Source organism: Nanorana parkeri, unplaced genomic scaffold, assembly GCF_000935625.1.
Source record: "Nanorana parkeri isolate BGI_ZX_2015 unplaced genomic scaffold, ASM93562v1 scaffold54, whole genome shotgun sequence".
In the NCBI taxonomy this organism is placed as follows: Eukaryota; Metazoa; Chordata; class Amphibia; order Anura; family Dicroglossidae; genus Nanorana; species Nanorana parkeri.
This window is the reverse complement of record NW_017306322.1, coordinates 1,384,181-1,411,394: the sequence shown is the minus strand read 5'-3', so window position 1 is coordinate 1,411,394 and position 27,214 is coordinate 1,384,181. Positions and strand designations below refer to the sequence as shown.

General features: G+C 42.2%; 1 protein-coding gene across 4 annotated transcripts in view; it reads left to right on the top strand.

Moving 5' to 3' along the window:
• LNX1 (ligand of numb-protein X 1) overlaps positions 1-27,214 on the top strand; it is a 143,411-nt gene that overhangs the window by 13,728 nt on the left and 102,469 nt on the right. For 2 of the 4 annotated variants that reach the window (XM_018575760.1, XM_018575754.1), the window contains exon 1: positions 9,949-10,078. The exons of the other annotated variants lie outside the window; for them this stretch is intronic. In XM_018575760.1, coding sequence (XP_018431262.1) covers positions 9,987-10,078 — 92 coding nt within the window. In that variant the 5' untranslated portion in view covers positions 9,949-9,986. Of the gene's footprint in view, positions 1-9,948; positions 10,079-27,214 lie in introns of those variants that run through there. 4 annotated transcript variants of the gene reach the window in all.

Below are 27,214 nucleotides of genomic sequence, written 5' to 3'. Positions count from 1 at the left end.
GCTGGATACTTGTGTGCAGAAATCAACCAGTCCACAAACACTACCTAACATTTATTAAAATATTAACCTAAATATCCAGCACAGACTAAAAAACTGCATTTACTTTGGTTCTGTGTCCTTTCTTATTCCTAATGGCTTTTCTTCAGACCACTCGTTGCATGTTCCTCTTGTAGGTTGTCCATACTGAGCGGCATTTATTATCGTACATTGTTTTTCAATGCAGCATTTAAATTCAAAACATCAGCATGTGGAGATACTGCAGCCCTTGTCCTAAGCATGCCATTCATAAACAAAAGAGTTGCATGACTGAAGCATGGACAAATGGTAGGACTTAAAGGAGAACTATGGGGTGAGTGAATTACAATTATCCCCATAGTTAGAGCCAACATGTGACATTAAAGGTGTCACACGTTGGCTCTATTGATCAGGAGGTGAGCAAAGACATACCGCCGCTTCATCATCTTCCTTCCACAGGGATTTCCCCCCTTTCCGATCCTCCAGCACTGACTGGAGGAACAGACGGGGAGGGGGCGGCCATAGCTGTCTTTGCCTCTAGATAGTGAGAGCCCACTGTCAGACAGCGGGGTGGATCTCGACAGTATTGTCGGGATCCGTCCCGGCCGTGGCGCACTCAGCATACAGCGGGCCCTAGCCCACTATATACTGAGTTTTGGGTCACAGGAGGATGTTAATATATATCATACTGTGACCCTAAAGAGAACTATGTGAAAAAAAGGTTACCCCATAGTCCTCTTCCGTCCGTTTTTTTACTACGGGCGGACGGCAAGAGGTTAAAGGACAAATCCAATCCAATTTTAGTAAAATGTGTTATTTCACCCTTAAAAAGCCCTCGAAACTAATTTAGAACCCCCCAGCCTGCTGCTTACTAAACTCAGCATGAAGCCACAGCCTCCTCTGCTGTTTGCGAAAATCTAATGTGTGCAGGCTGAACCTGTACAGTGAGCCTCCATACTTAAATAAGGACCATACAGCTGCATCATGTGGCATTACAGTCATAGCTCTGGTTTAGCTTTAAGCAGGGAGGAATAGAGCCAAGTCAAATACTAGCTCCCTCTAGCTGCTAATGTATAATGCATTATATTCAAACCAATTTTTTAAAATATGGACTTGTGAAAGTCATTTCAAAAATTACTAGAGGCCTAAACCCAATCATGAAAACCTCATATAAACTTTAATTTAATGTTATTATATTTCTGAGTAATTTGAAGATGTTTAGATCTGCAGCTTTTATTAAAATGATAGCTGGTGATTCTGCGATTAAAGCGGACCTTTACAGTCAAAAATTTAATTCTACCAATGCATCCCTCTATGTATGAGGAATAATAATAACACAGACATGTCAGGTGTAAAATGCTGTGATTGTAAAATACTTACACTTGCAGAGCATTCACTTCCTGCTTTGAAAGTGCAAATTACTTCAGTATGCCAACGCAATGCACACCGGGATTGTTTTGTCATCAGCAGAGCATTGCTGGGAAATCTCATCTGTAATCTCACGAGATCTCAGGGAAAGGCATTTTCCTCCCTGAGATGATGTGCAGTCCGTGAACCCATCGCACTCCTGACCGCTTATTCCAAATTAATTAAGGTGGGTGCAGTGGTGATCAACAGATGGCAGCCGTTAACATGCACAAAGAAGTATGTACACCGGCACTCCAGTTGCAATAAAGATGCGTCTGTTTATTTACGAAAATGCACTATAATCACGTTTCGGGGTCTCACAGGATCCCCTTCCTCAATCATCACACATTCTGCCTGAGGAAGGGGTTCCTGCGAGACCCAGAAACGTTGCACTGAGTGTGACTATGCTGCATTTTTGTCAATAAACAGACGCATCTGTATTGCAACTGGAGTGCCGGTGTCCATACTTCTACTCACATGTCTAGTCACATGTGCCAGAAATCAAGGAAGTAAAAGGAGAGCTAGTAATCTGGCCTCAGTAAACATGGCCACAGTCAGAAGACTGGGAAATAAAAGAGAAATAAGGTATGCAAAGAATACAAAGCCTGCAATGATCTAGAAGTATGTGTTTGTAGATTGTCATTACTAAACATTTCCAAAGGCGTGTTTGTTGTTATTTAAAAGATATGGGTAAAGGTCCGCTTTAAGGTCCTTGTTCCGGCACTTCTTCTTCTATGGTGACAATGCTCTGTCCCTATCTCGCAAATGTGCTGATGTGGTGTCACCCTGTCACATAGGCTTCTGATGATGATTACAAGTGGTTATTGCAACACATTACAGCATGGTTCAGGATTGTCACCATCCGGAAACCTGACCTGTGAAATGCCATGCAACCATCGCTAGATTGCAGGTAGTCAGATTGTGTGCAAAAATGTTGCAGGAGATCAGCAGCACTGAAACACAACAAATGATTAAAAAAGGTTAAAGCTGTATTTTATTTACAAAATGCCATTTGTTTATGATATACAATGGTTTAGCAAATTAAATGTCATTCACTTAGGCTTTACATCTACTTTAAGCTAAACACTGCAATAAAAATTTAAAATATGTGCTCACTAAAAATCCCACTTTGCTTTACCACCCTGAGAATGTTTATAGAGGATGTGTCTTCTCTGAACAAGTGCCAATTCCAGCACTGTACAAAGCTTATCTTATTAAATAATTGTCGGTGGCATCATGTGATCTTGGTATTTGTCTTCTAATGAGCCATAACACATGTAAGCATAGAGATCTGATCTGGAAAATGTAGGGTAGACGTCAAGAACACGTGCAGGAATGCAACTGGAAAAATATCTTCTAGCCAGAAGGCAAATGACGTTGAATTACTATCAATGAATAAAATCCTTTCTCGAAGAGCAGGGCATAGCTGGGAAACGAGCTATTTTTAGTCTCTCGCTAACCTAGCCAGATTATTGTTACAACTGTATCCCTACAGATCCAAATACACAAAGAATTTCAATACCCTGCACATATCATTACACAAAAGATTAGCCAGTTACAAGTACCAGTTCCCATCACCTAAAATGCATGGATGGAACTCTTCAAACAGCTGCTGGCTCTAAGATTTTCTATCTCTAGCTTTTTTTAAAGTGTTTTCCTCCCTTTAGCTTATCAAGGAATAAAATCATCCGGTGTATGTAAATTCACAGCTCCATAGGACACCGCTGGCTGTTTGCGGAAGAATTATTTAAGGATGGATGGCTTAGACAACATACTATCTTTCTTAGTGAAAAGAATGTTCCCCAAAGACTAGTGCTGAGGTCATTGCCGAGGCAATCTGACTGCTTGTGTTTTCTTGAAGATAACAAAAGTATTCTGACGAAGACCATGTCCTTGTTTATTAATATGAGCTATCTGCTTGCCTTTGCATGGTCCATAAAGCGTTTGGATTATGCAGCAATAGTTTTAAATAACAGAATATTAATAAAGTTAAAGGAAACCTATCATGGGAGAAATAAGAAGGCTACAATTTCTGGCTTCAAAGCTTTCTGAATCACCAACCTAGGACAACTATAGAAATAAGAGTTTCCTACTTTTTTCAAACACTCACTGCAGTTTTTGTACTGTTCACTGTACAGGTCAGGTCAGAGGAACTGACAGGCAACTAGCATTTTCAAAAGAAATTATGTCGTGACAGCCCTTGTACAATGCCATGTACTTTACGTATTTATTAAGAAACCATTAAAGCGCAACTGAACATTTAGTTTGTATCAGCTATAGATATTCCAGGTGCCTCGAAAAAAAAAGCTGTGCAAAACCTTGGTTCACACTAGGGTGTCTGCATTATCAGGTTTTCACACACTTTAATGCGCATTGTATGCACCTAAATGTGTGTTTTGGGTGCATTTTCAAGCGGTATGCGTTTTAGTTTTGGCCAGTGGAAAGCAGTATCTGTGACATCATTATGCCTTGCCTTCTTTGTATCTTGCTCCTAGTTTTTTTTGCGTTGTGGTGTATTGTGCTATCTCATCATGAAAATACCTTAACAACTTTGTAATGCAGAAGTGTTTTTTTAAAAACATACCTTCAGGTATCAATACCATTCAAAGAAAAAAAAATGGGTCCTGCAGACATATATAAAATTACCTTTATTTTGAGGCTGGGTATGCATCCCAATCTGTGAAACATTTCTCCCTCTGCCACTTGCCACAATCCTTAAGGTCCCCATACACTGGTCGAATTTTGGCCGGAAATTCGTACAGTGTGTGGGGCTGTCAGCTCCCTTTCAGCCAGCATTCCTCGATCAGCTGATTGAAGCAGCCTGCTGGAAAATTTTAGAGCGGTCAGAGCTGATCTGGCGGCACCTGTCAGAATACAATGGGGTCTATTCACTAAGCTGCCATAGGCAGTTGAGTGACTAACCGACCCCAAGCGAAGTGAATCGAACGCTGTTCGGCTATTTACTTCAGGCTGGTACAGCCGTACATCGGGTGGCTTTGTGTGCCTTCGGGTCGGCCGAACATGCTCAGCATGAGCGGCATTTGGTTCGGCTGTTCTGCTCGGTCCCCCTCTGGGACCAAGCAGAATAGAAAAATAGTTAAAAAAGTAGAAAAAAAATAGAAACCGATTGTGCGGAGCTAGCAGTGACAGCTAGCTCCGCCCAACTGTTTTCTATTGGCTGGGCGGTCCTGCTGCCGTCAACGACAAAAAAAACATACCATAGGAATGCATAGCTAGATTCCTATTGGCTATTTCACTTTGCAATAGCCAATAGCAAACTAGCTATTGCGCCCGCCCTCTGCTGCTGTCACTAGACGGGGACCTGATGGAGAACTGATTGACAGCAGCAGTGGGCGGGTGCAATAGCTAGTTTGCTACTGGCTATTGCAAATTGAAATAGCAAATAGGAATCTAGCTATGCATCCCTATGGTGATTTCTTTTTTTTTTCTTCTGACGGCAGCCAACGGCTCCGATGTCAGAAGAAAAAAAAAAGAAAAAACCGAGCGGGAAAGGTTTTACTCGATCGAGCAGAGTGGACCTTTCTGGGAGAAAGTGTTTCTCTTCCTGGCGGCCGGGAGCCTATTAGACTCCCAGAGCGTCCAGGGTCGGAATGGCAGATGGCGTTCCTAGTTACCTGGTAACCAGGAACACCATCTGTCATTACACACTGAGTCACGGAGAGGCCGCTCTCAGTGTGTCATGACAGCGTCCCTGGTTAGCTGGTAACCAGGGACGCTGATCTCTCTGCAAGTGCTGTCAGAAACAGGCTGTCGGCCGGCCAATGGCCGGCCATTCGGTCAGCTTCGGCTTTTAGCATGGCTCAGTCGAGCCGAGGCATATGCCTTCGGCTCAACTGAGCCGCTCGGCCAACTTTGGGAGCTGTACGGGCTATAGTAAACAGCAGCTCTTCGGTTCTACTGAACCGAAGGGGTCCTGGGGCCGAAGCTAGCCGAAGCTACGGCTAGATCCTTCGGCAGCTTAGTAAATAGACCCCAATGTAGACAGCGGGATTCCTCGATCCACACACTGTTTGTGTTGATGGATACATTTTACTGTTCAGCCCGCTGGTTGAATCAAAAAAATTGATAGGTGTATGGCCAGCCTTATAATGTGGATCACTGTGGTTGTAGAAATGTTTGCATGGCCTCACCAGCTGAATGAACTGCTCCACATCAACTATGGAAGTTCCTGCTTGCTCCATTTTGTTTAAAGGAGAACTATGGGGTTAGGGCTTTTTCAACCTCTCCGCTGGTTGACCTCACGGGAGGACACAAACTAGCGTCCTCTCGTCACCCTAAGCTCAGTATACAGCGAGCTACAGCTTGCGGTATACTGAGACACCGCAGTATACCGCGAGCTACAGCTCACGGTATACTGAGACGGTGCAGCTGAAGCGGATCCCGACATTTATGTCTGGATCCGCCCAGCTGCATGAGTGACAGCTGGCTCTGCCTATCTAGAGGCAGAGCCAGCTGTACCCGCCCCCTCTCCGTCCGTTCCGCCAGTCAGTGCTGGAGGACCGGGGAGGGGGAATCCAGCCACTCCCCTGTCACGGCAGAGAGCCATGACAGCATCGAGAGGTGAGTGAACGCCGGTATGTGTTCGCTCACTTCCTGATCTACTGAGCCGACCTGTGACAGTCTCATTGTCACAGGTCGGCTAGAACTATGAGGTGAGTGAAAAGCACTCACCTCATAGTTCTCCTTTTAAAGTCTTGACGTTTCTAGGAGAAGGAGACTAGTTGTCAGGCACACAAATGTGAGTAAAATGTGCAAAAAGGACACTATAAGGCTTATTTAAGGATATTCGCCTGACCTATTGAAGTCCATGGGGGCCAAAAACAAGCGATCCTGCTCTAAAAAGCGTTGGTACTTTTCGGAGCAACAAGCGGAAGTACATCACTCAGGTGTGAACAGGTCCCATAAAATATACTGGAAATCCTGCTGAGCATTGTTGCACTTCTGGAAATGCTTTGGTGTGAATGAGGGCTGATAGTTTGTTTTCCTTAGAACGTAGCCATGTCGTGAGTAGAAAAGTCTGTCCCCTGCCAGCATACTGGAGAGAAGGACCCTTGCTCTCATCGTGGATATTTCTGGTTGAGACTCTGATTTTTATCCATATGCAATATTGAAGAGAACAGTAAGACACATATCACAGAGTTTGACCCTAAACATCTCTAAAATTCATTGTGGCACATTAAGTTTTTATAAGATAAGAAAGGGGGTGGTGTTGAATGTTATGCAGATCTAGCAAATGGGATTGTATAACTCTATAGAAGGTCAGGCGATATCTTGAGGTTGTGAGACTAAATTTTTAAGAAAGGAGGGGTGAAAGCACTCTTGTGTAAAAGTTCAGTCTTCACTCAAAATGGATATACAGTTCCTTTATACAAAATATATGTTCTTGTGCTTAATATGAACATCAAAATGAATTTCTCTTCCATTTCCCTCCTTTTGTTCATTTTACACCACTCTCCTGTGTGGAAGCAGCGGCCTCTCTGCAAAGGTCTGACACACCCCTTGCTGAGTCAGAGCTGGAGCAAACTGTACAACTTTGCACACCTTTTGTTTTGCCGCATTCGGAATGTATTTTGCCAATTCAAAATGAAAACTCAAACGGACTTTAAAGCATATCTATATGCAAAACAGATATGCTTTGGGTTTTTACTGCCACGTGTCCTTACTGGCATGATTTCTCCTCCCTATTTATTCAAAGTTTTAAGCCTGGTTGCCACCTGGGCGTTTTACAGCGCGTAGGAACGCTTTGCAAAACGACCTACGCCCAAAGTACAGGAGCTTCTTTGGGGCGTATTTGCCGCGCGTATCCATTGGGATACAGCCAAGTAGCCCTCGGAAACGCGCGTTTGTCACGCGTTTTTTTTACAGCAGGTTTTTTTTTTTAAACTCGCAGGCACAAAACGTGCAACAAACGCGCATATTTAATACGCCTAGGTGTGAACCCAGCCTTACAGTTGCCAGAAGCTGAAGGAAAATCTTTCAAAGGGCTCATTTGCTTTTTTGGTGACAACTGTCTCAGATGGATTTCCTCTTCGCGGACATGCAGGGTGGGTAAGCGTAGGGGGGCGTACGGCCACGTAGTCCCATAGAGAAGGACGGGGGCTGCGTACTAATCACACGCAGCACCTGTCCTTCCCGGGAGCTGCTTGGTACAGCCCTGCACGCAGCACGGATCTGTATGTGCCGGCCGATTCCAGTGTGAATGAGGGCTTAGGGTTGTATCTTAATTTTATGTAAGCCTGATTTTTATGATGAAATACCTGGTGATCCTGCTAATCCTCTTCTGTTCCTCCAGTATTCTGACCATGTCATGTACAGAAGCAGATTGGTGAGCACGTGGTCAATTTGTGTCCCTCAGCTCCTCAGCTGTGGCCTCGTAGTCAGCCTAGTTGATAGCCCCATGCATTTTGATTGATAGCAGCTTTTTACAGGTCAAAACCTTCAGATTGTATTGTCATGGATCGCACTGTGGAACACTACATTCCTTGCCTACCCATGCGCCATGGTGCTCTGCACTCAAGCAATGCTGCAACATCACCTGAAAATAGCAAAAAATTACAGTTTATAGTTTACATTTATTGAGTTACTATACGGGAAGTCAGGTGTGCATTGCCTAAATTAACTCTGCTTTAAAGATCTTCTATTTTCCCAGGGGTTCTAGGTTGGATCTGCAGCCTCTTATCACATAATTCTGTGTTTTGCTTATGTGTGCTCTGAGATAGGAAATTGTATGACTTGTCTGCCTCACCAGATTCAGAATGAGGAGCCGTAGGAGATGAAAATAATGTCAGTTAGGTCCCATTCACACCATATCATTGCTTTAATCGCACAGCTTTGTGCTATTAACACTCGCTACCATGCAATGCACATACTGTACGTTACAGTGCAGGACGTGTGTTGCATTGCTATTCGTTTGAATGGCACCCCCAAGCACACCTCCAGCAGCAATGTGCGGTACCGCAATACTATGCGATTAATAGAGAAGAGAGAACCGTGCAATTAACGCAACACTATGTTGTGAATGGGCCCTTATTGGGATTTGGCTGGCAGGGCAGCCAGGTGCAGAAGATGAATTCATGATAGAATGAAAAGTTGCTCACTAGTTAGGGTGCAATATATACCAATAGTGTCTTTTCTAATAATGTCTCAATAGTATTATTATCACATAGTCTATACCTCTAATAAAGTATTATTGCGACTTTGTAATTTAGCGCTGCTACATTATAGATTTGATACTAAGATTAAACTTCTATTTAAATAATAAATATTGTAGCACGTTTCAGTGTGACCCAAAACGTCTATTTTAATTTTGGGTGGGCTGCAATTTTCTGGTTCTCTGTTTCGGCATTACTGCATAAAAAATACACCTAATGAAGTATTACATGACTATATAGTCTAGCAGTGCTACATTATAGTTTTGATACTAAGATTCAAGTTCTGTTTACATAAATATTATTAAAGGGCAGCTTCTGTGTCACCCAAAGCGTATATTTCACGTTTGGGTGGGATTGGTGTGTTAAACCACTTGCAATTTTCCTATATTTTTCTGAGACACCAGGATGAGATTTTCTTGCTTTGCCCCTTCCCACAAGTTCCTTTCTAAACCCTCAATCCATCAGGGGATCCAAGCAGCATCATTTATTTTTATGGCAACAACTATGGACCCTGGTGGGAATATCTCTGCCTCAGCTTGTGATTTTTGGCAATGTGTGTGATAATTAGGTGATTCCTAATGAAATAGGGGGCAAAAAAAAGCACCTTTGTTGGTCAATGGAGCTCATTATTTTCCAAGCAGTGCATCCGATCCTGTACCCTCCTATGGAGAGGAGTAAAGGATAAACAGTACTACTTGTGTCATCAGGCAAAAATTGTGACAGGTCCCATGTTTATGGCCAGCACGTCACCCAACTTGTCAGCAACTGTGCAATTTGGTTATATCAGTTTTGAGTGGAGCTGTCCAGCAATAACGTGTGCAAGAAAGAAAGGATTTAAGATTTTTCTGTGTACACTTTATTATTATGCTAGAATATTACAGAGCCCACTAATAAACACTGATTGCAAAGGTACATCTCCTTGAAGAGGTTGTATCACATTGCTTTGTACAGTATATATTTACATTGCACAGCATCAAGCAGTCAGAGCTTGTTGGCTGCCTAAGCTCTCACAACCCATCTGCTTCTAGCCAGTGATGTAAATGTACCAGCTGTTTATAAAGAACCACTCTGTGTCGTGCAGGAGGCTGGTCCCTTTACCTTACATCAGCCTTGTTTCACAGCATAAGTCAGTGTCTCGCCATCCATGCTGCATTGTCTCTAAACCTTCCACATCTCTAGCAATCTAGCATCCAAATGAACTAATCCTCTTACAGGTCAATGGTTTTTTTTTCCTGCTTTGCTTAGTTTGAAATTACAATCAGAATAATGACGTTCTACATCTGATACAACCAAGCAGCAAACCAACAGCCAAAAAATACTGGAAACCTCTTTTTTGATTAAAAGCAGGCAAGAAATTGTCAGGAGGAAGCCATATCAACATTGCGCTCAAAAATGAAGGCTCTTCTGTTATTGGTTCTACCTTGGCTAAGCCCTGCCAACTATATAGACAATATGGGCAACCTACATTTCCTGTATTCTGAACTGTGAGTACTCACAGTGAACCTATATGTGTGTCTGTGTGTGATGTCCACATATGTGTCCAAGACCGCTCTGTTGTGATCATTCAAGGTAAATGTGTTTTTGTGTACATACATCAATGTCAGTTTACAATCAGAACTCTTCTAATAATTAAAAATGTGTTTTCTTGTATGCATTATTCCCATTTGTCTTGGTGTTTTCAGTGAAAGACTGTGCAAGTATGTCAAAGAACAGTTGGTGTAGAAGGAGTTAAAAGCTATTTGTAGTTTGCATTCATATGTGCTATTAAGTCAGGAAATGCTAAAGGAGTTATTGTTTCAATATTGCTTTTATTATTATTATTATTACTATTGTTATTATTATGATTTTTTTTAATGTTCACATAAATAGTACAGTGGTTGTTTGTGTGTTTGCATACACATACTCCTATATTAATAATATTGCTACTACCATTATGTTTGAGTGTTACAGATATTAAGAAGGCCAGTAGGGAACACTTTTCAGTTATCAACCATAATGTTGTAGTACCGTAGTAAATCGGTGACACCATGGTGTGAGATTTTTGCCCTCGTTAGCTACCATTCTCTTTTCTTACCGCTGTTGCCTGTCTCTTTAAGAGACCTGATTTGTATGCTTGGAGTACAAAGTCGGCATCCTCTCATACAAGAAGAATGTTGGCCTTTCCTCATGAATAAGTAATGAAGAAAATCATGTGTTTGCTGACAAGGAAACATTCCCATTTCTTGAGGGATTAGCATGCAGCAACAGTAAGTGACCGGGATGTGCATGTGTGCAAAATATCTAAGTGATACATCGATATCTCCCATGACTATATCACTTGAAAAATCATAAATAATACCGGCCACAAGTGAAATAACCTTTCCACTGGTGAGTAGGCTTGGCATGATGAATTAGCATTTGCAATTGGAAGGATTGGGTTAAAATGACATTTCAAGAGCACTTCAATCCAGCATCTGCACTTGACAGCAAGCAAGACTGGCCCTGATCAAGCAGAGCTAACAAATGGGGACAGGAACAAAGCGCTTGTTGTCTAATCTATCTCAATCCCTAAGCACATCATTAATCATTAATTAATAGCTGTGTAATTGCACATACCATGGGTGGAAAGGGTGCCACAGAAGCAATGTCGATTCCTCAATTAGCCCTGTGTGGAGTCCGAATCAACAGCTATTTTTTTGTCACGTGTCCTGTTTACATTTAAAGATCTGTATTTGAGGTATGATGAGACCCAGACACTTGTAGGTGAAATTGTTTTAAACATCATAGCTCACCAGCACAGTGTACAGTGACTCTACAGATTAATGTAAGATCTGGAAGTAAGTAGCACTGGCATTGTGACATTGGTAATTTAAAGTGACACTAAACTCAGGAGTTAAATCTCAAAAATGCAATCAAGTACCTTAACGATTAACAAAAATATACATTATGTATCACTCAGCTGTAGATCTATCTCTGAATTGGTGCTGCTATTGTCCTTCCTTCTGGACGGTGGCTACTTTTGTTCCCCATGGTCCCTGTGTGTATTGTAAAGTAGTCACCACTCCAAGCACACTCCCATGATGGACTACAATTTCAATACAAATGAGTAAACTAAACGTGAGATTGTAGTCCATCACAGGAGTGAGCTTGGAGTGGTGGCACTTTACACAGGGATCATGGGGAACAAAAGTCACCACCCTCCAGAAGGAAGGACACCAATTCAGAGATGATTTGAGGATCTACAGCCGAGTGACACACCAATCAGATACATTTTGATTAATAGTAAAGGGACTTGAATGCATTATTAACATTTAACTCCTGAGTTTAGTGTCACTTTAAAAGAAAACTGAGAGAATACATAGACTGCAATTGCTGACATCTTCTTCTGAGTTGAGTTGCATGGCTTTCATGCTGATCCAGCGGCTTCATTGTGTTCCAAGGTACAGACCTGGATCAAATAGGCAGATTGTGAACTCTAACTTTAAAATCACACAAAGAAAGAGTGCTACTACTGTAGAGAGAACTCACGTTTTGTAGACAGCATATAGAGTGGAAGCTGGTCTGATGTTCATGTGGTATGGGGAGTGTAATCGGAGAGCAAGTACAAGTATTGTACCAGATGATCGTTGTCAACACGGACTCAGCTGGCCAGGCTGAGCCGCGGTGGTAGGGACAGGAGGCGGTGTCAGTGCCGAACCGTTCAGGGACCTCCTAGGTCTGTGCAAACGGTGTGTCCTCTAGCTGTCACGGTCATGCAGAGGGGAAATAGCAAGGGGAGGTTTCTAACTGTCGGCTGCTACGCGTTTCGAGGCTCTGCCTCTTTCTCAAGCCTAATCAGTTAGTGCAGACTTGTTCCAGGACAGTGACTCAGAAAAAAAATAACTGGTGGGCAATGGCAGCCTAAAGACCCCCCTGTAAATCTTATACTACAGATTTCCTTTAACAGTAAATGTTGATGCTGCCAATATTGGGCACCATGCAATAAAGATACTCTTCAGTCCAAGATGCACATTTTGCTGAATGACTTTTCATTCTAAAATGTTTCTTGTACTCCTATAGCTGGCTGCCTTCCTAGCTAAATCCCTATGGCATTCTTTCCTTCTGACCACAAATCAGTGTTCCCTCGTTCTCTGCCCCTCCCTCTGTAGAAGGATGGCACAGAACAGTATCATGGGGTGACATAGTCCTTCAGGTCCTCCACATGGACTATGAAAGTGAGCCGCTGGAATAACCTGGGTCATCACTAGCCTATCTAGGGATTTTAGCAACCAGCTGCCCGATTAGCATTGACCGTCCTCTTTTAGTGACCAACAGAGCTGACATATAGTCTAGAAGTATGATGCTGAAGAACTTTATTAACATGGCCACACTGGGAGAGAGGGTATAGTCGCCTAGACTTCCAGGGTGAAACAGACACAGACTCCAGACTCACCAGTCCCTTTTACAGTAGTATTCCAATGTAGATCCATTTGCAGCACAGTTAAACAGGGATTGGCACAGAACCTTTTCCTTTTAAGTTGCATTAGTGAAATAAATTAACTTTGCACAATATTCTAATTATTCGAGTTTCACCTGTGTGTGTATATATATGTATATGCCCTGTCCCAGCATGCAACACTGGCTAACAGAGCCCCAGTGATTGGCTGGTGGACTGCACACACACACACTCACAGTGTCCCTCATTGGTTGTCTCACACTGCAGCAGAGTCACACTCCACTCAGGAAGGTACAATCAATGCCAGAACACCTATAAAATAACCAAATAAATGCCAAATATAATTCAGCCAGACTACCGCTCTGTCAATCACTACATTTCTAGTAGCCACCTCACAAAGGGTGATGGGGGCTACAAAAGCTTTCTGAACCTGATTGCAATGCCTCACATAAAGCCCAGGTTATTGCATTGGTTCATGTGTTAATACATTACAATGAACCAAAAATTATATGTGCAACATTTTTGGCAGTGTTGCGCTGCAAAGCAATGAGAAGGTCCATTAAAAATAAATTGTGCATTGTGTTAACACACTGCAATGATATGAATGGGCCCTGAAGGTAAACTGAGAGCGCATCTTAGCAATGTCTACTGAAATGCACTAGCTGCTCACTGATTGATAACCATGTACATCTTCCATTAGGCATAATTCAACATTTTGTCACCCACCAAATCTACCAAGTACCAGTTGGGGGCACAGCTACATTAATTGGTACCTAGGACTAAATTATTTAACCCTGGGAACATCTAAAGAGAAAAAATTCTATATTAGCTCCACGTAACATGTGTGATTCTGTCAGCAGCAACTCTTCCTTAGTAGCAGAATCACAAATATTTCTAATTATCACTAGTGGAATCCACTCTCTAGTAGTTGTTATGTGTTTGCACACTCATCAACATTTAAGATGCAATATGTGCTATACTACAGAAATGAGAGCAGAACAAGGTAAACATGATCACCCGCCTTATAGTCCCTAAAAGGAAAATTGTTACCAAACCAAAATACCAGCTGAAAATTAGATTTTTGATTCCTGGTGGCTGTTGAGAAATTACATTTATCAGTTATCACTGAGTGGAGGTGTACTTAAAAGAGAAGTAAAGCTAAACGTTTTTATTGGTCAAAGCCACACTGCAGCTGGGATGGATCACGACAATAATATCTGGATCCACCCGACTGCCTGATTGACTGCTGACTCACCCTATCTAGAGCCAGAACCAGCTGTGCCCGCCCCCTCCACTTTGTCCCTGGAGGAACACAGAGGGGAGGGGAAATCCCTGTGGGGATCAGTGATGTGCTATCAGCTCACAGTATAAAGAGCCGGCACGAGACAGTTGCAGTATCCTGTGCCGACTCTTAAGTATTTGTAAAAGTATTTTTTACTCTCCCAATATTTCTCCTTCAAGGAGTTTCTACAGTATAAAACATCCCGGGTTATTTGGCTGAATAGAGTGCACATACTCCTGATGTCAGCTTTGATGCTATTTTGAAGTTCTGATGAGCACTACAGAGAATGAGAGAAGCCTGAACACAACATATCCCACAAATGCAACTGCCTGTGACTTCACACAAAAAATGGAATATAAAATAGTATATGAATTAAAAATCAACTAAACTCTTCCAAAACCAAGCCTGCTCCTCAAAAATGCTCTTTGTATTTTCTTTTAAAAAATAGATCACATAACTCAGGGTTAAAACGGAATAAACATGTTTGCCAAACAGTGGGGCAACATTTAGGGATGTTTTAGATGAAAAGGGCATTTATTTATTTTTTTGCTCATGGTAAGCAAACCTTCGAGATATTTTCCACTATGTGTGCTAAATAATGTTTAGTTTAATGCTTACAGGTATATGTTACCTCCCAAAGAGATCAGAGTAATCTCACCGACAAATTCAATCCTGTCATCGCTGTTTCTCTCAGTAAGGCCAGCACCGTCTTTCTTTGGGGATCATCTGGGGTCAGTGTCCACTTCCTGGACTAAGAAATTGGTCCAAAGATAACACAACCATGTTCATCCTGGTGCCTGTCCAATAGTGTTCTTGGCTGTGTACAGTTTGTGCCAAACTACAGGCTGCCTACAGAAAACTACAAGAGAGGAGTAAACAAGACCAGTCACCCTGCACAAGGAGAAAGAGCAGAAACCACTTTATTACAGAAAACTCCTACATAGAGACAGAGTTTCACTTGATTACTCCACAGATCTGGAAGGAATACACAAAAAGCACATTAAAGGAGAACTATGGGGTTAGGGCTTTTCCCCATAGTTCTCCTTAGGGTAACGGGAGGACACAAACTAGCGTCCTCCCGTCACCCTAAGCTCAGTATACCGCGAGCTACAGCTCGCGGTATACTGAGACGCCGCAGCTGAAGCGGATCCCGACAATTATGTCTGGATCCGCCCATCTGCGTGAGTGACAGCTGGCTCTGCCTATCAAGAGGCAGAGCCAGCTGTACCCGCCCCCTCCCCCGTCCGTTCCGACAGTCAGCGCTGGAGGATCGGAGCGGGGAGGGGGGAATCCAGCCCCTCCCCTGTCAAGGCAGAAAGCTGTGACAGGATTGAGAAGTGAGCGAACGCCGGAATGTGTTCGCTTACTTCTCGATCTACTGAGCCGACCTGTGACAGTCTCATTGTCACAGGTCGGCTAGAACTATGAAGTGAGTGAGAAACACTCACCTCATAGTTCTCCTTTTAAGATTCAAGTAAGAATATGCATGTCTCTTGTATTTGGCCTATCCCAGAGTTCAGCTTTAAGTATCGTTTTTTAAGTAATATATACATATACATACATACATACATACAATTATTTGTATGTGCAAGGAAGAAAGTATTTGCAAGAATTACCTAATGGGTGGGCAGAATAATCAACCAACCCCCAACCACCTTCCACCCCCGCCTCAACTCTCCTGTCACAGCGCAGTGGCATACCCCTTATTAGAGTGAACTATTTATCACCCAGCGCATTTAAGAAAAAAATCATGGCGTTCTTCTTTAAACTTTCAAATGCCAAACCCTCTGCTTGCCCACTGTAGTATAAAAGTATAGAAGTGCTGTTTAGCATGGGATTAATTTTGACCTGGGTAGAACTCAAGACCACATGCACAGCCAGAGGTTTTACTCGCATTTAAGCATGAGAGTAGCCAGGGAATTTTTTTGGACATTATTAATAAGGCCAAAACACGTGATTCTGCCTCGAAAGAAGCTCAGGTACTTTTTTGAGCTTCACACAACTGCCAACATGCAACACAATGCTCGGGTGTGAACAGGGGTTATTAAATACAATGGCGCTCCTCTTGACCATTATCATGCATGCTTATGGAAAGAAACTACAAAACGCCCAGGTGGGAATAATGCCTGAGCCTAGAACTGATCTGAAGACCAACACAGGTACTTCACTGTTAATACCATTAAAACCCCAGGCCGGTTAGATTTACTATAGGGTAGAGTCTGGTGATGTCCTGACTCCTGATTATTTAAATATTGTCATAAATACTGTATGTGTCTACTGAAAAAATGTATGTCCTTCAGAAAATTCTACCTAAATCCACTGTAGTGTTTTGTTTGTTTATTTTATTTTATTTTCTTCCATACAGAATGATTTTGCATTCTTTTACTGTTCAGTCAGACATTCAGCACTAGCCTGATTTATCTATAAAATCGCTGTGCAAAATTGCTTCTAATACCCCATAGAAACTCATCAGATATGAAAGTTCTGGCCAGAGTCTCTTTCAGGTTTCACTCCGTGCCTGTGCTAGAACCTCTTAGCAAGCAAACCTAATTACCTTTTTGTAAGAAGAAAGCAATCCCAGCTGTTAGTGTCATAGTAAATAAATCTTGATTGCACAACAGTGTACGGTCTATAATTAGTTGGCCAGGCTTGTTACCATGCTTGTAGATATATGGAGGTATAGATTTATTAAATTCAGTGCTATGGAGGGAATATATTAAAGGGGTTCTAAACCCTCAGTTATCTGCCCTATCAAGCAGTAGATATAGGCAAAATTTATTTTTTTTAAAACCCCACTTTAACAGCGGTTTAAACTTACCTTGTTTTCGCTGCGTGCTACCGCCCTAGAATCCGAAACTGCTCGGGCGGCCGCAAAGCATCTTGGGGCGGGCACATGCGCAGTTCGGATTCTCGGCCGTTAGACGAGCAGAGACGCAAGGTAAGTCTATGAACGCGTGCACCCGCCTGCAGACACCGCTGGATCAGAAGTGCCTGCAAGCAGAGAGCAGTCAGCGCTGGATCGGAGAGCCGCCGCACCATCAGGAAAGAAGAAGATCAGATTAAGAGACATCATTAAGGTAAGTGCTGACATTAACATTGGGGGGAGGGAAATTTTTGTATCCTTTTAATGTCACTTTAAAGCAATTGTTGTACAATTTTAGTAAGTTAAAGAGCACCTGTCATAAGAGAAGTAGTGGGAATGCTATTGGTGGCCTCCTTCTGAAAATGTTTGTTACTTGGCTTTGTCTGGCTTTAGGACCCCAACTATGCATGCTGTAAAATAGTATCAGAATTCCTCTATGCTTGCTCCAGGTCAGTGATTCAGAAACCATTAAAGCGGACCTTTAACCCCATTTCACTAAACATCACATCAGCATGAAACCCTGCATGGTCATAGGAAATCATCTTACATTCAGTAGTTAACTCAACATACAGTATTTTTCTTTTACTTACAATTACTGTTTTTCCACTTCCTGGTCCTTGTAGGCATTAGTGATGTAGCCCATGCATAAGAGAGGCATCCTGGGAAAGTTACAGCACAGTGGGAAATCTCATCTGTAAACTGCAAAAACTGCAAGATTTTAGGGAAATGCATTTTTCCACCCGAGAGGAGGTACATGGTCACATGTCCTAGAGTTCCAGGAAGTAAAGGGAGATGGATTCATCTACAGCCTAAAATTACTGTATATATAAGTATCTGTTGTATCTGTCTGGTTGTTATACTAAACATTTCTAAAGATCTCTTTGAGTAAAGATAAAAGGTAAAGTTCCTCTTTAATGTGTTAGCATCGACATGACAGCCAGGCATTTAACATTTCCAAAGAAGAGGTCGGCAGCCTACATAATTCTCTCATGACAAGTGTACTTAAGTGTTGATTATAAAAACCCTGTCCAATAAATGTTGTTTTCCTTTTTATTTCCACTTAAAGGGGGATTCCACTTTAAAAAAAGGGGGCAAATTTGCTTAAAAACTCTTCATGTAGCAACTCCCCTCATAGGTGGGTCAAGTCTCAACTTCACTTGCTTCAGGGCCGGTTCAAACCACAAAGTCCGCGTTCCAGTGTGTTCAGCCTCTGGAATGCACTGGAACACAAGCCAGCCGGCTCCCTGCGTCCAGGGCTGGAGGGGGAGTGGCGGTGCATTGAAGTCAATGGCACCGCAGCCACGCACCCTGCCTGCAATGGGATTGCCCGCACACGGAACGCAGGCACATTAGTGCTTGCGTTCCGATCCAGTGCGATCTGCAAAAAAAGTGCTCGCAAAAATAGTGTTTGCAGTATTTTTGTAGATCGCACTGGACCGGAACATAAGCACTAATGGTGCCTGCGTTCCGGGTGCGGGCAATCCCATGGTGGGCAGGGTGTGTGGCTGCGGTGCCATTTACTTCAATGCACCGCCACTCCCCCTCCCGCCCCTGAACGCAGGGAGCCAGCCGGCTTGGGTTCCAGAGGCCGAACGCACTGGAATGCAGACTTTGTGGTGAGAACAGGCCCTTAGGCTGGAACAAGTGCCTAACTGGAGCAGAAAGTATCCCTGGCATGCGATACACTAACCCTATTTTGTCTAATCCTACCCAATCACCTTAGAATCTGATTCTACAATCCCTTTATAATCTCCCTAAAAATTATTATTATCCTATTACAATACAGGATTTATATAGCGCCAACAGTTTGTACAGCACTTTACAAAATAAAGTACAGTGACAATAAAATCAAGACCGGAGGGTTAGGAGGGCCTTGCCTGTGAGAGCTTACAATCTAAAAAGAGGGGCAATGTATATAAGAGGTAGTAACTGTGCGGGGATGAGTTTATGAAGAAGATTCTGATTTTAGTTAGAGGCAGGCTAGGCTTCTCTGAAGAGCTGAGTGGTCAGGGACACCTATATAGTAGAAGATAGCCAGGAAGATTGGGGTAGGGAGGAGGATTGGTGTTCCAGAGGATGGGAGAGACTATAGAGAAGGCCTGGAGGTGAACATGGGAGGAGGTGATGAGGGAGGTAATTTTGGGTCTCACTTTTGTTTGCTAAGCACCTAAAGCTAACATCCAGGCTAAACCGCTAAATACACAGAATACATACAGTATATGAGAGCTATTTTACCTCCCAAAGGATTTTTGGTGCTCTCCATCCAGTCCTGGGATTTACACAGTCCTTTCATACAGCTTAGCCAGCCTGGAAAATTGACTTTTCTCTACTGCAGTAAAGTAATACAACTACATCTTTTCACTGCACTCCTTTCTGCACTCCTTTCAGCCGTAGTAGAGGCAGCAGACTAAGATCATCAATCTTTCACTTTGCACTACAAGCACGTTTCTTAGCACATGTAGCATCACAGCTCACCTGATTGGCTCTTTGTTTTGCTTCTGTCTCAGTCTAAGCTTTGTTGTACAGGGACTGCAAAAGGCCAACAAAGTGCTACATTCAGACACATACACTTAAAGTGTCCCTGTCAACATACATTCACTTGTACTCAAAATCACCCTGTAAAGAATAGGCTCCTTTATGGTGGCTTATGTGTTCAATACTGCCACTTTGTTTCACCCCCCAATATGAACAGGTAGTTGACACTTTCAGTATGTTGAATACCTGTTAGCCCAACTGCACACTGTGGTTTCTCCCTTTGGCTCATGCATTCTGTAGTAACATACGTCACAATGAAGGAAACCACAGTGTGAAGCAGAGGAGCAGGAATTCAACACCCCCAGAAGTGTGGAATACCTGCCGTGGCCGGGAAAAGAGAAATGCAAGCATTGTATTTACCTGCCTGAAATCCAGCTTTAAAAGAATACCACAAGAGAGATGGGCCCCCTTCATGTTACTACACATAGAGGCCTCCATCGAGTAGAGGATTTAAGCTTTCTTTGCGAATATCTATAAAAAAACGTAGACATCAGACTTGGTCCTACCTACTTAGTAAAAAGATGCTCACATCCATAACTGGTAAGTGGGATGGGAACTATTGGCATGTGTTTCAATAACTCCTACATTTTACAATAATGTTTATAATAATAGATAATAGCATGTAATAAGTAAAATCTTTTATTTACTGTACATGTAGACAGAATTGCAGGATGTATAAATAAAATACTGCTAAATCCTATTATCTCTCACATTTATCTAACCTAAAGGATAGTCGTCAGTTCAAATACATCATATAAATTGGGGGAGATGTAGTAAAACAAAAGTACATTCAGGATAATTATCAATCACCTTAAGAGGAAGAAGGATGACAATAAGAAAATATTGAGGTCACTAAGAACTAGTAGGCATAGACCTTTCCCATTGGAAAAGTAGCAATCTTCTCATTCAAAGTATAGATGAAAACATTTTAATATAATTACTATGCAATTGTAATTGGTTAATGTTAATTGAAGAACATTTGAAAGAAAGGTTCAGAATTCATATAGATATGTACAATTTATATAAGGAGGAGCAAAATTCCATGTTTCCATTTGACCAGCTAAAATACCTAAAACAGTACCATATGACGGCTAAACTATAATGGTTCTTCTGGTTACTGTGTAGTTCACCCTTCTAGCACTCTTCACCTACCTAACGGCCTGATCACACTCTGTAGTCAGTGGCGAGGTAAACAGAATACAAGGGATGGTCTACATAGCAACCAAGAAGAGACCCAGCTTTGATTTGCTGTCAATCTTCTTAGAGTGGTTGAAAACAAAACGGCAATTTCTTCTCCCAGCAGTCCTTCAGCAACGTGGTAATTGCATCTGTCTGACGTGCAAGCGGCTACTAAAGAGAAAGTCTAAAAAGCTGTACAAAAAACAACTTTTAGAAAAAAATGAACAGCAAATTTAAAAAACAAAACCAAAATGACTTTCAGATACACACTGAAGTAAATACTCAGACAACGAATGAGCATCAGGAACATGAGAAGGAAGTAAACTTAAAGTGACACTAAACTCAGGAGTTAAATCTTAATAATGCAAAGTAGCCATCACTCCAAGCTTGATTCCATTAAGTATTTTCATCTCAATACAAATTAAGCATGAGATCGTAGACCATCACAGGAGCGAGCTTGGAGCGGTGGCTACTTTGCAACACACACAGGCACCATGGGGAACAAATGAAGCCACAGTCCAGAAGGAAGGACAGTGTCAGCATCAATTTAGAGATGATTTGAGGATCTACAGCCCAGTGATACACAAATAAGATAAATTTTTGTTAATAGCTGTAGCGCTAACCCCCGTAGGAGCCGCTGGTTGTAACGGTTCTTTCTGTCCCCCTGCACCAATGTACCGCCCAATGATAGAACCACAGCACGCCAACACACCTTTGGAGAGTTTTGTAAAGGATTTAATGGCTGAGGAATGCAAAATAATCTTCTTGGTGGTCTACTAGTGACATACAGTACAATCAACAAAAGGCTGAGACACTCTGGCACCCAGTCACCACGGCTATCTATTGCCTATACAGAAACCTGTAACGCCAGACTGTCTCAGGAATGAATCTTGTGATAAGTAAACTCAACAATAATATCTCCCCAGGGAAGTATAACACCCCCTCTAGACTACTGGACAGTAGTAAGGTCCTAGGCTAGCCAATGTTGGGTCCAATACTGTGTAGCAGAGTTGTAAAAGTACCTTGTCACATTGGCCCAGAGGCCTCTCAACACTCCCAGGGTTATCTTGGAATCGATGATGTCTTTCAGCAGCAGATGGTCTAGGGTTTCCTGAGACACATCACTGCTCGTCTAGGGTAATCTAGGATCTCCGACAACGATCACCGCTGGCTACTTTCGATTCCCCTCACTCTGTTGGGTTGACTGGGTCACTTCAGGGGCTGGATTGGCCATATCACCAGGTCGCGATACCTCCGCCGATGACGCGTCACTAGGCCTCAGTGTGGGCACTCAATCACCGTCTCTCTCGCTCTGCAGCCGGACAACAGTCTTTTTACACTGAGGTACAGAGCAGAGCCTGTGTGTCCCTGTCAGACAGAGGTGACCACACAGCCCTGTTGCAGGCAGCCTTCGCTCATACAGTCTCACGGACGTCCGCACACTTCAGATCCCGGTCCTAGTCTGCCCGCGCTCCGTAACTACCGCCGCTAGTTCTCCCGCACAGCATCCTGGGCGATGTAGTTCTCAACGTCCTTTCAGCAATGTCTCCATTTCTCTATAGTAGCACATGTATATAACTATATAGGGGCTACATAGCTAAGGTACTTAAATACATTTTTAAGATTTAACTCCTAGTGTCACTTTAATTGTGTTTGCTTGAGCCCAACCTAGGACAACTGCAAACAAATTAAACTCCAGCAATGAGACTGTACAGACTTGTAAGAGTCTCTTGTGCCACTTCTAGTGGTTCTTAGTATCGCACTGTTGTGTTTTATTATCAGTTGTTATTAGGTATATTCTTTTATTTTTTTGCAAGGATGCTCCCAGAGCTTGTGTTATATGGCGGAAGAAAAACATTTGCTGCATCAGTTCTCTAAAATATGTGTTGAGTAAAATCAGTACCGTGCTGCTAAAACTTGTATTACTTAAAGGAGAACTATTCAGACAGAGAACAGTCAGCGCTGGCGGATCGGGGAGGGGGGAATCCAGCCCCTCCCCTGTCATGGCAGAGAGCCGTGACAGGATCGAGAGGTGAGTGAACGCCGCTATGTGTTCGCTCACCTCCCAATCTACTGAGCCGACCTGTGACAGTCTCATTGTCACAGGTCGGCTAGAACTATGAGGTGAGTGAAAAGCACTCACCTCATAGTTCTCCTTTAAGTGTTACAACAGAGACCGGGTGACACCCGACCTTGGTACCCCCCTGTAGGGAATAATGATTTATGTTTATGTTTTGACATTTTCTTTTGACATACTGACAACTGTCTACACCTAACTAAACTGTATGAGCTTGGCTTGCGAATAAAACAAACAGCTACCTATAGTATATACAGTATGTACGTCAACAGCCATATACTGCTGGCATTCATATGTGTGAGATGTTTTACCTGGCATAACCCTACCAGGAGGCACAGCCAGGTTGGTAACCTGACTTTTCTCTGCTGCAATTAAGCAATACAGCTTGGACACCTCCCTGCCCCCATCCTGTGATATTGGACAATAAGGAGCAGTAGTAGACTGATGATGTCAACTCTTGGGTCATGTCGAGGTGTTCCTTTTGAGCACATATACACTACAGCATACCTGTATTCTCTCTAAATGTGTAAAAAAAAATATATATATATATATTTATATATATATACTGCACCGGTGAAAAGCTACAGTGTAGTTTTCCTTGATAGTAGAGAATCTCCACATATAGGGCATACATTGAGGGGAATTTATCAAACCTGGAGCAGACAGAATCTGGAGCACTTGCCCATGACAACCAATAATATTCTCTCTTCAGTTTGTTAGGCCCAAACACTGAGCCAATCACCAGCACCAGCAAAATTCACAAATAGCAGTGAGCCTTTTATTTCCATCCTAAGTGGTCCAACTATTTGTTTTGGCAGAGGCCTGGGCTGCTATATCTGCACATTTATATTGTAGGTGCTGACCTGTGGGCTTTCACAGTAGCCAAGTAGGTAGTTAAATCACTTGAGTGGAGTACTCAGGCTTAGGAAGAACATGGATCCTGATGGCATTGTGACACCAGTTTTAATGTATACATGTCTACTTAAGTGTATTTCCACTTTTTAAGTCAAATTTGAGAAAACATCACTGGTGCTGTTCACGCAGCATACTGATATTTTATTTTTTCTTAAATATTTCGTGCTTTTAGATATTTCTTTGGATGAGGCCTTTGGCCAGACTGTGAGCTACTCAAACATTTGTGAGTGAGCAAGACAAACGGGGACAAAGAAGATTTTCCCTCATAACGGTGACACTAAACTCATGAATTAAATCTTAAAAATACTTTCAAGCACCTTAATACATTCAAGGTCCCTGTGTGTGTTATAAAGTAGCCACCACTCCAAGCTCACTCCGGTGATGGACTACGATCTCATATCAAATTAGTAAACTAAACATGAAATTATAGTCTATCACAGGAGAGCTTGGATACTTTACAACACACACAGGGACCATGGGGGATAAAAGTAGCCCCCCTCCAGAAGGAAGGACAGTGTCAGCACCAATTCAGAGATGATTTGAGGATTTACAGCCGAGTGACACACAAATAAGATTAATTTTTGTTAAGAATTAGGGTACTTGAATGTATTTTTAAGATTTAATTCCTGAGTTTAGTGTCACTTTAATGGGGGGAAATCCACTCAGCTAGACTAAGGCTATTCTTCTTGATCTTTAACTCTTGGTTAGGACAGACTATGTTCAGATGTACAAATAATCGGATCTGCCAGCACAGTACAGACAGGGCTAATTATGGTAAACACTAACTCCCCAGCCCCTTCCACCCCTCCTTGAAATTACAGAGAATGGAAAAACTTCAATAAAAGCAAGTAAATGGTAAAAAATATTTTTTTAAGTTATGTAAATGAGAACATGTAACAAATATAAAATAAATGGCATCCCAATTTGGCCGCAAAAGTGGAAATACACTTTAAATGTGAGCACACATTTTTCAGTAGGCATTTTATCCCTTTCGGGAGTACAAAAAAATTGCATTTGATGTAAACATTCAATTTTGAAAAAAAATAACATATGCCAAACTGATAGAATTTTGGTCCTTCAAGAAAAAAATGTCCATCCTGCTCCTTCAATTCTTTTTGCCACTACGGGTCAAAACGATCGCTGATTTGACACCATTAATTATTAGGAACTGGAATGCTCAAAAAAGCATTCTCACACAAAATTCTACTAGTATATGGCCACCTTTAGTGTCACCTATGCTAATTATTAAGCAGGTGGAATGGTAGGTATCCAGGAATGCAGTATAGCCTCCCAAATGCTTGATGCTAGAGGCATAAAGGAGTGTATATATTACGATCGGGACCTCAGAGCTGGTCCACTCCGGATCTATTTTGTTTGAAAATAGCCATCTTTCCAGTTTGATTTTCAACCAATCAAGTTATAATCTTTAGGCATTTGTAGCATTTTTACGCTTTTTCCTAATAAAAGGGCAGATAGACATTTTGTAACCTTAATATTTATAAAGCAGACTATTTAGTTGCCTAATCTTTTTAATAATGATAATATTATACATTACTTAATCATGTTGTTTAGTCTGTGTCTTGTGGTTAAAAACATCCTGTCTCAAATCTTCCATTTTAAGCAGTTGTTTTAAAGCTAGAATGAAAGGAATTTCCTACCGTAGCTGTAAGAATATTACATTTTGGAAAGCTGGTCAATTGGACTGGATTAGACATCTGTGAAGGCATGCTGTCGCAGTCATATTTACAGAGAGTGGACTGGATGTGTTTTCAGTATGTCTGGATTCAGTCTGTCAGCATGCTTAATTCAAACTATTTGTTGCAACATGCTGGACGCAAGCAAAAAATTCCCACTTGGCGCCATAATGTTTACTACTGATGTCTTGAGGTCACCAAAGTCCCTTTTAAAGATGTGTGTGGCTTCTATAATACACACAAATACAGCAAATTGACTTTGATGGAATCAAAACAAAGCTCTGAAATTTGAATGAGCTTGTGTCAAAAACACAAGCTTACCCAACCTATTCTAGGGTAGTACAGGAAACCGCAGAAACAGGTCAGAATGACCATCACTTGGTTATCACTCGTGTATATAGCAGCAACTCACACCAAAATGTCTCTGACATATCCCAGAAATGTAAACCTTGTCTACTGCCAACTGTACCGGACTATGTAAAGCAAATATGTACTATGCCCAAGTAGGGGCATACCTGTACTACACTATGCCTAAATAGGGGCTTACTCATACTACACTATGCCCAAATAGGGCCATACCCGTACTGTACTATGCCCAAATAGGAGCATACCCATACTGTACCATGCCCAAATAGGGGCATACCTGTACCGTTCTATGCCCAAATAGGGGCATGTCTGTATAAAACTGTACCCAAATAGGAGCATACCCATACTGTACTATGCCCAAATAGGGGCATGTCTGTATAAAACTGTGCCCAATTAGGAGCATACCCATACTGTACTATGCCCAAATAGGGGCATACCTGTACTGTTCTATGCCCAAATAGGGGCATGTCTGTATAAAACTATGCCCAAATAGGAGCATACCCATACTGTACTATGCCCAAATAGGGGCATGTCTGTATAAAACTGTGCCCAATTAGGAGCATACCCATACTGTACTATGCCCAAATAGGGGCATACCTGTACTGTTCTATGCCCAAATAGGGGCATGTCTGTATAAAACTATGCCCAAATAGGAGCATACCCATACTGTACTATGCCCAAATAGGCGCATACCTGTGCTGTACTATGTCCAAATAGGGGCAGACCTGTATTACACTATGCCCAAATAGGGGCATACCCATACTGTACTATGCCCAAAAAGGGGCATGCCTGTATTACACTCTATTACCGATACTTAGGCCTCATTCACACAAGTATTTATCTCCATAGGCAGATTACTGGTACCAATCATTGCACTGTGGGAGGAAAAGGGAAAAAGTCACATTCCCCCACATACCTGGAAGTCTTGTTTTAGAGCCTGGGGTCTGGTGGGTGACAGGGAAGAGTGGGATCAGCAGCAGAGGGGGCAAGCTATCATGTAAACCTATTACTTTGCCCTGATTGGGAAAAAGTACAGATGTGCTTTAAAGGTTCAGTACACCTAAAACTGACAATTTTAGTTATGGGTATATGCTAACCAGCTAAATCTCAAACTGTTTACAGAGGTAAAGTATTCAGATATGTCTTTTGTTTTTTAATTTTCAAACTCAATCCATCTTCTGTACCTGTGGTCTCACATTTTCTCCTGCATTCTCTTTAAAAAAAACGAAGAGAACATGTGTGTAATTTAGTCTGTCGCTCTTACCAGGGTGCGTGTGTGTGTGTGTGTGTGGGGG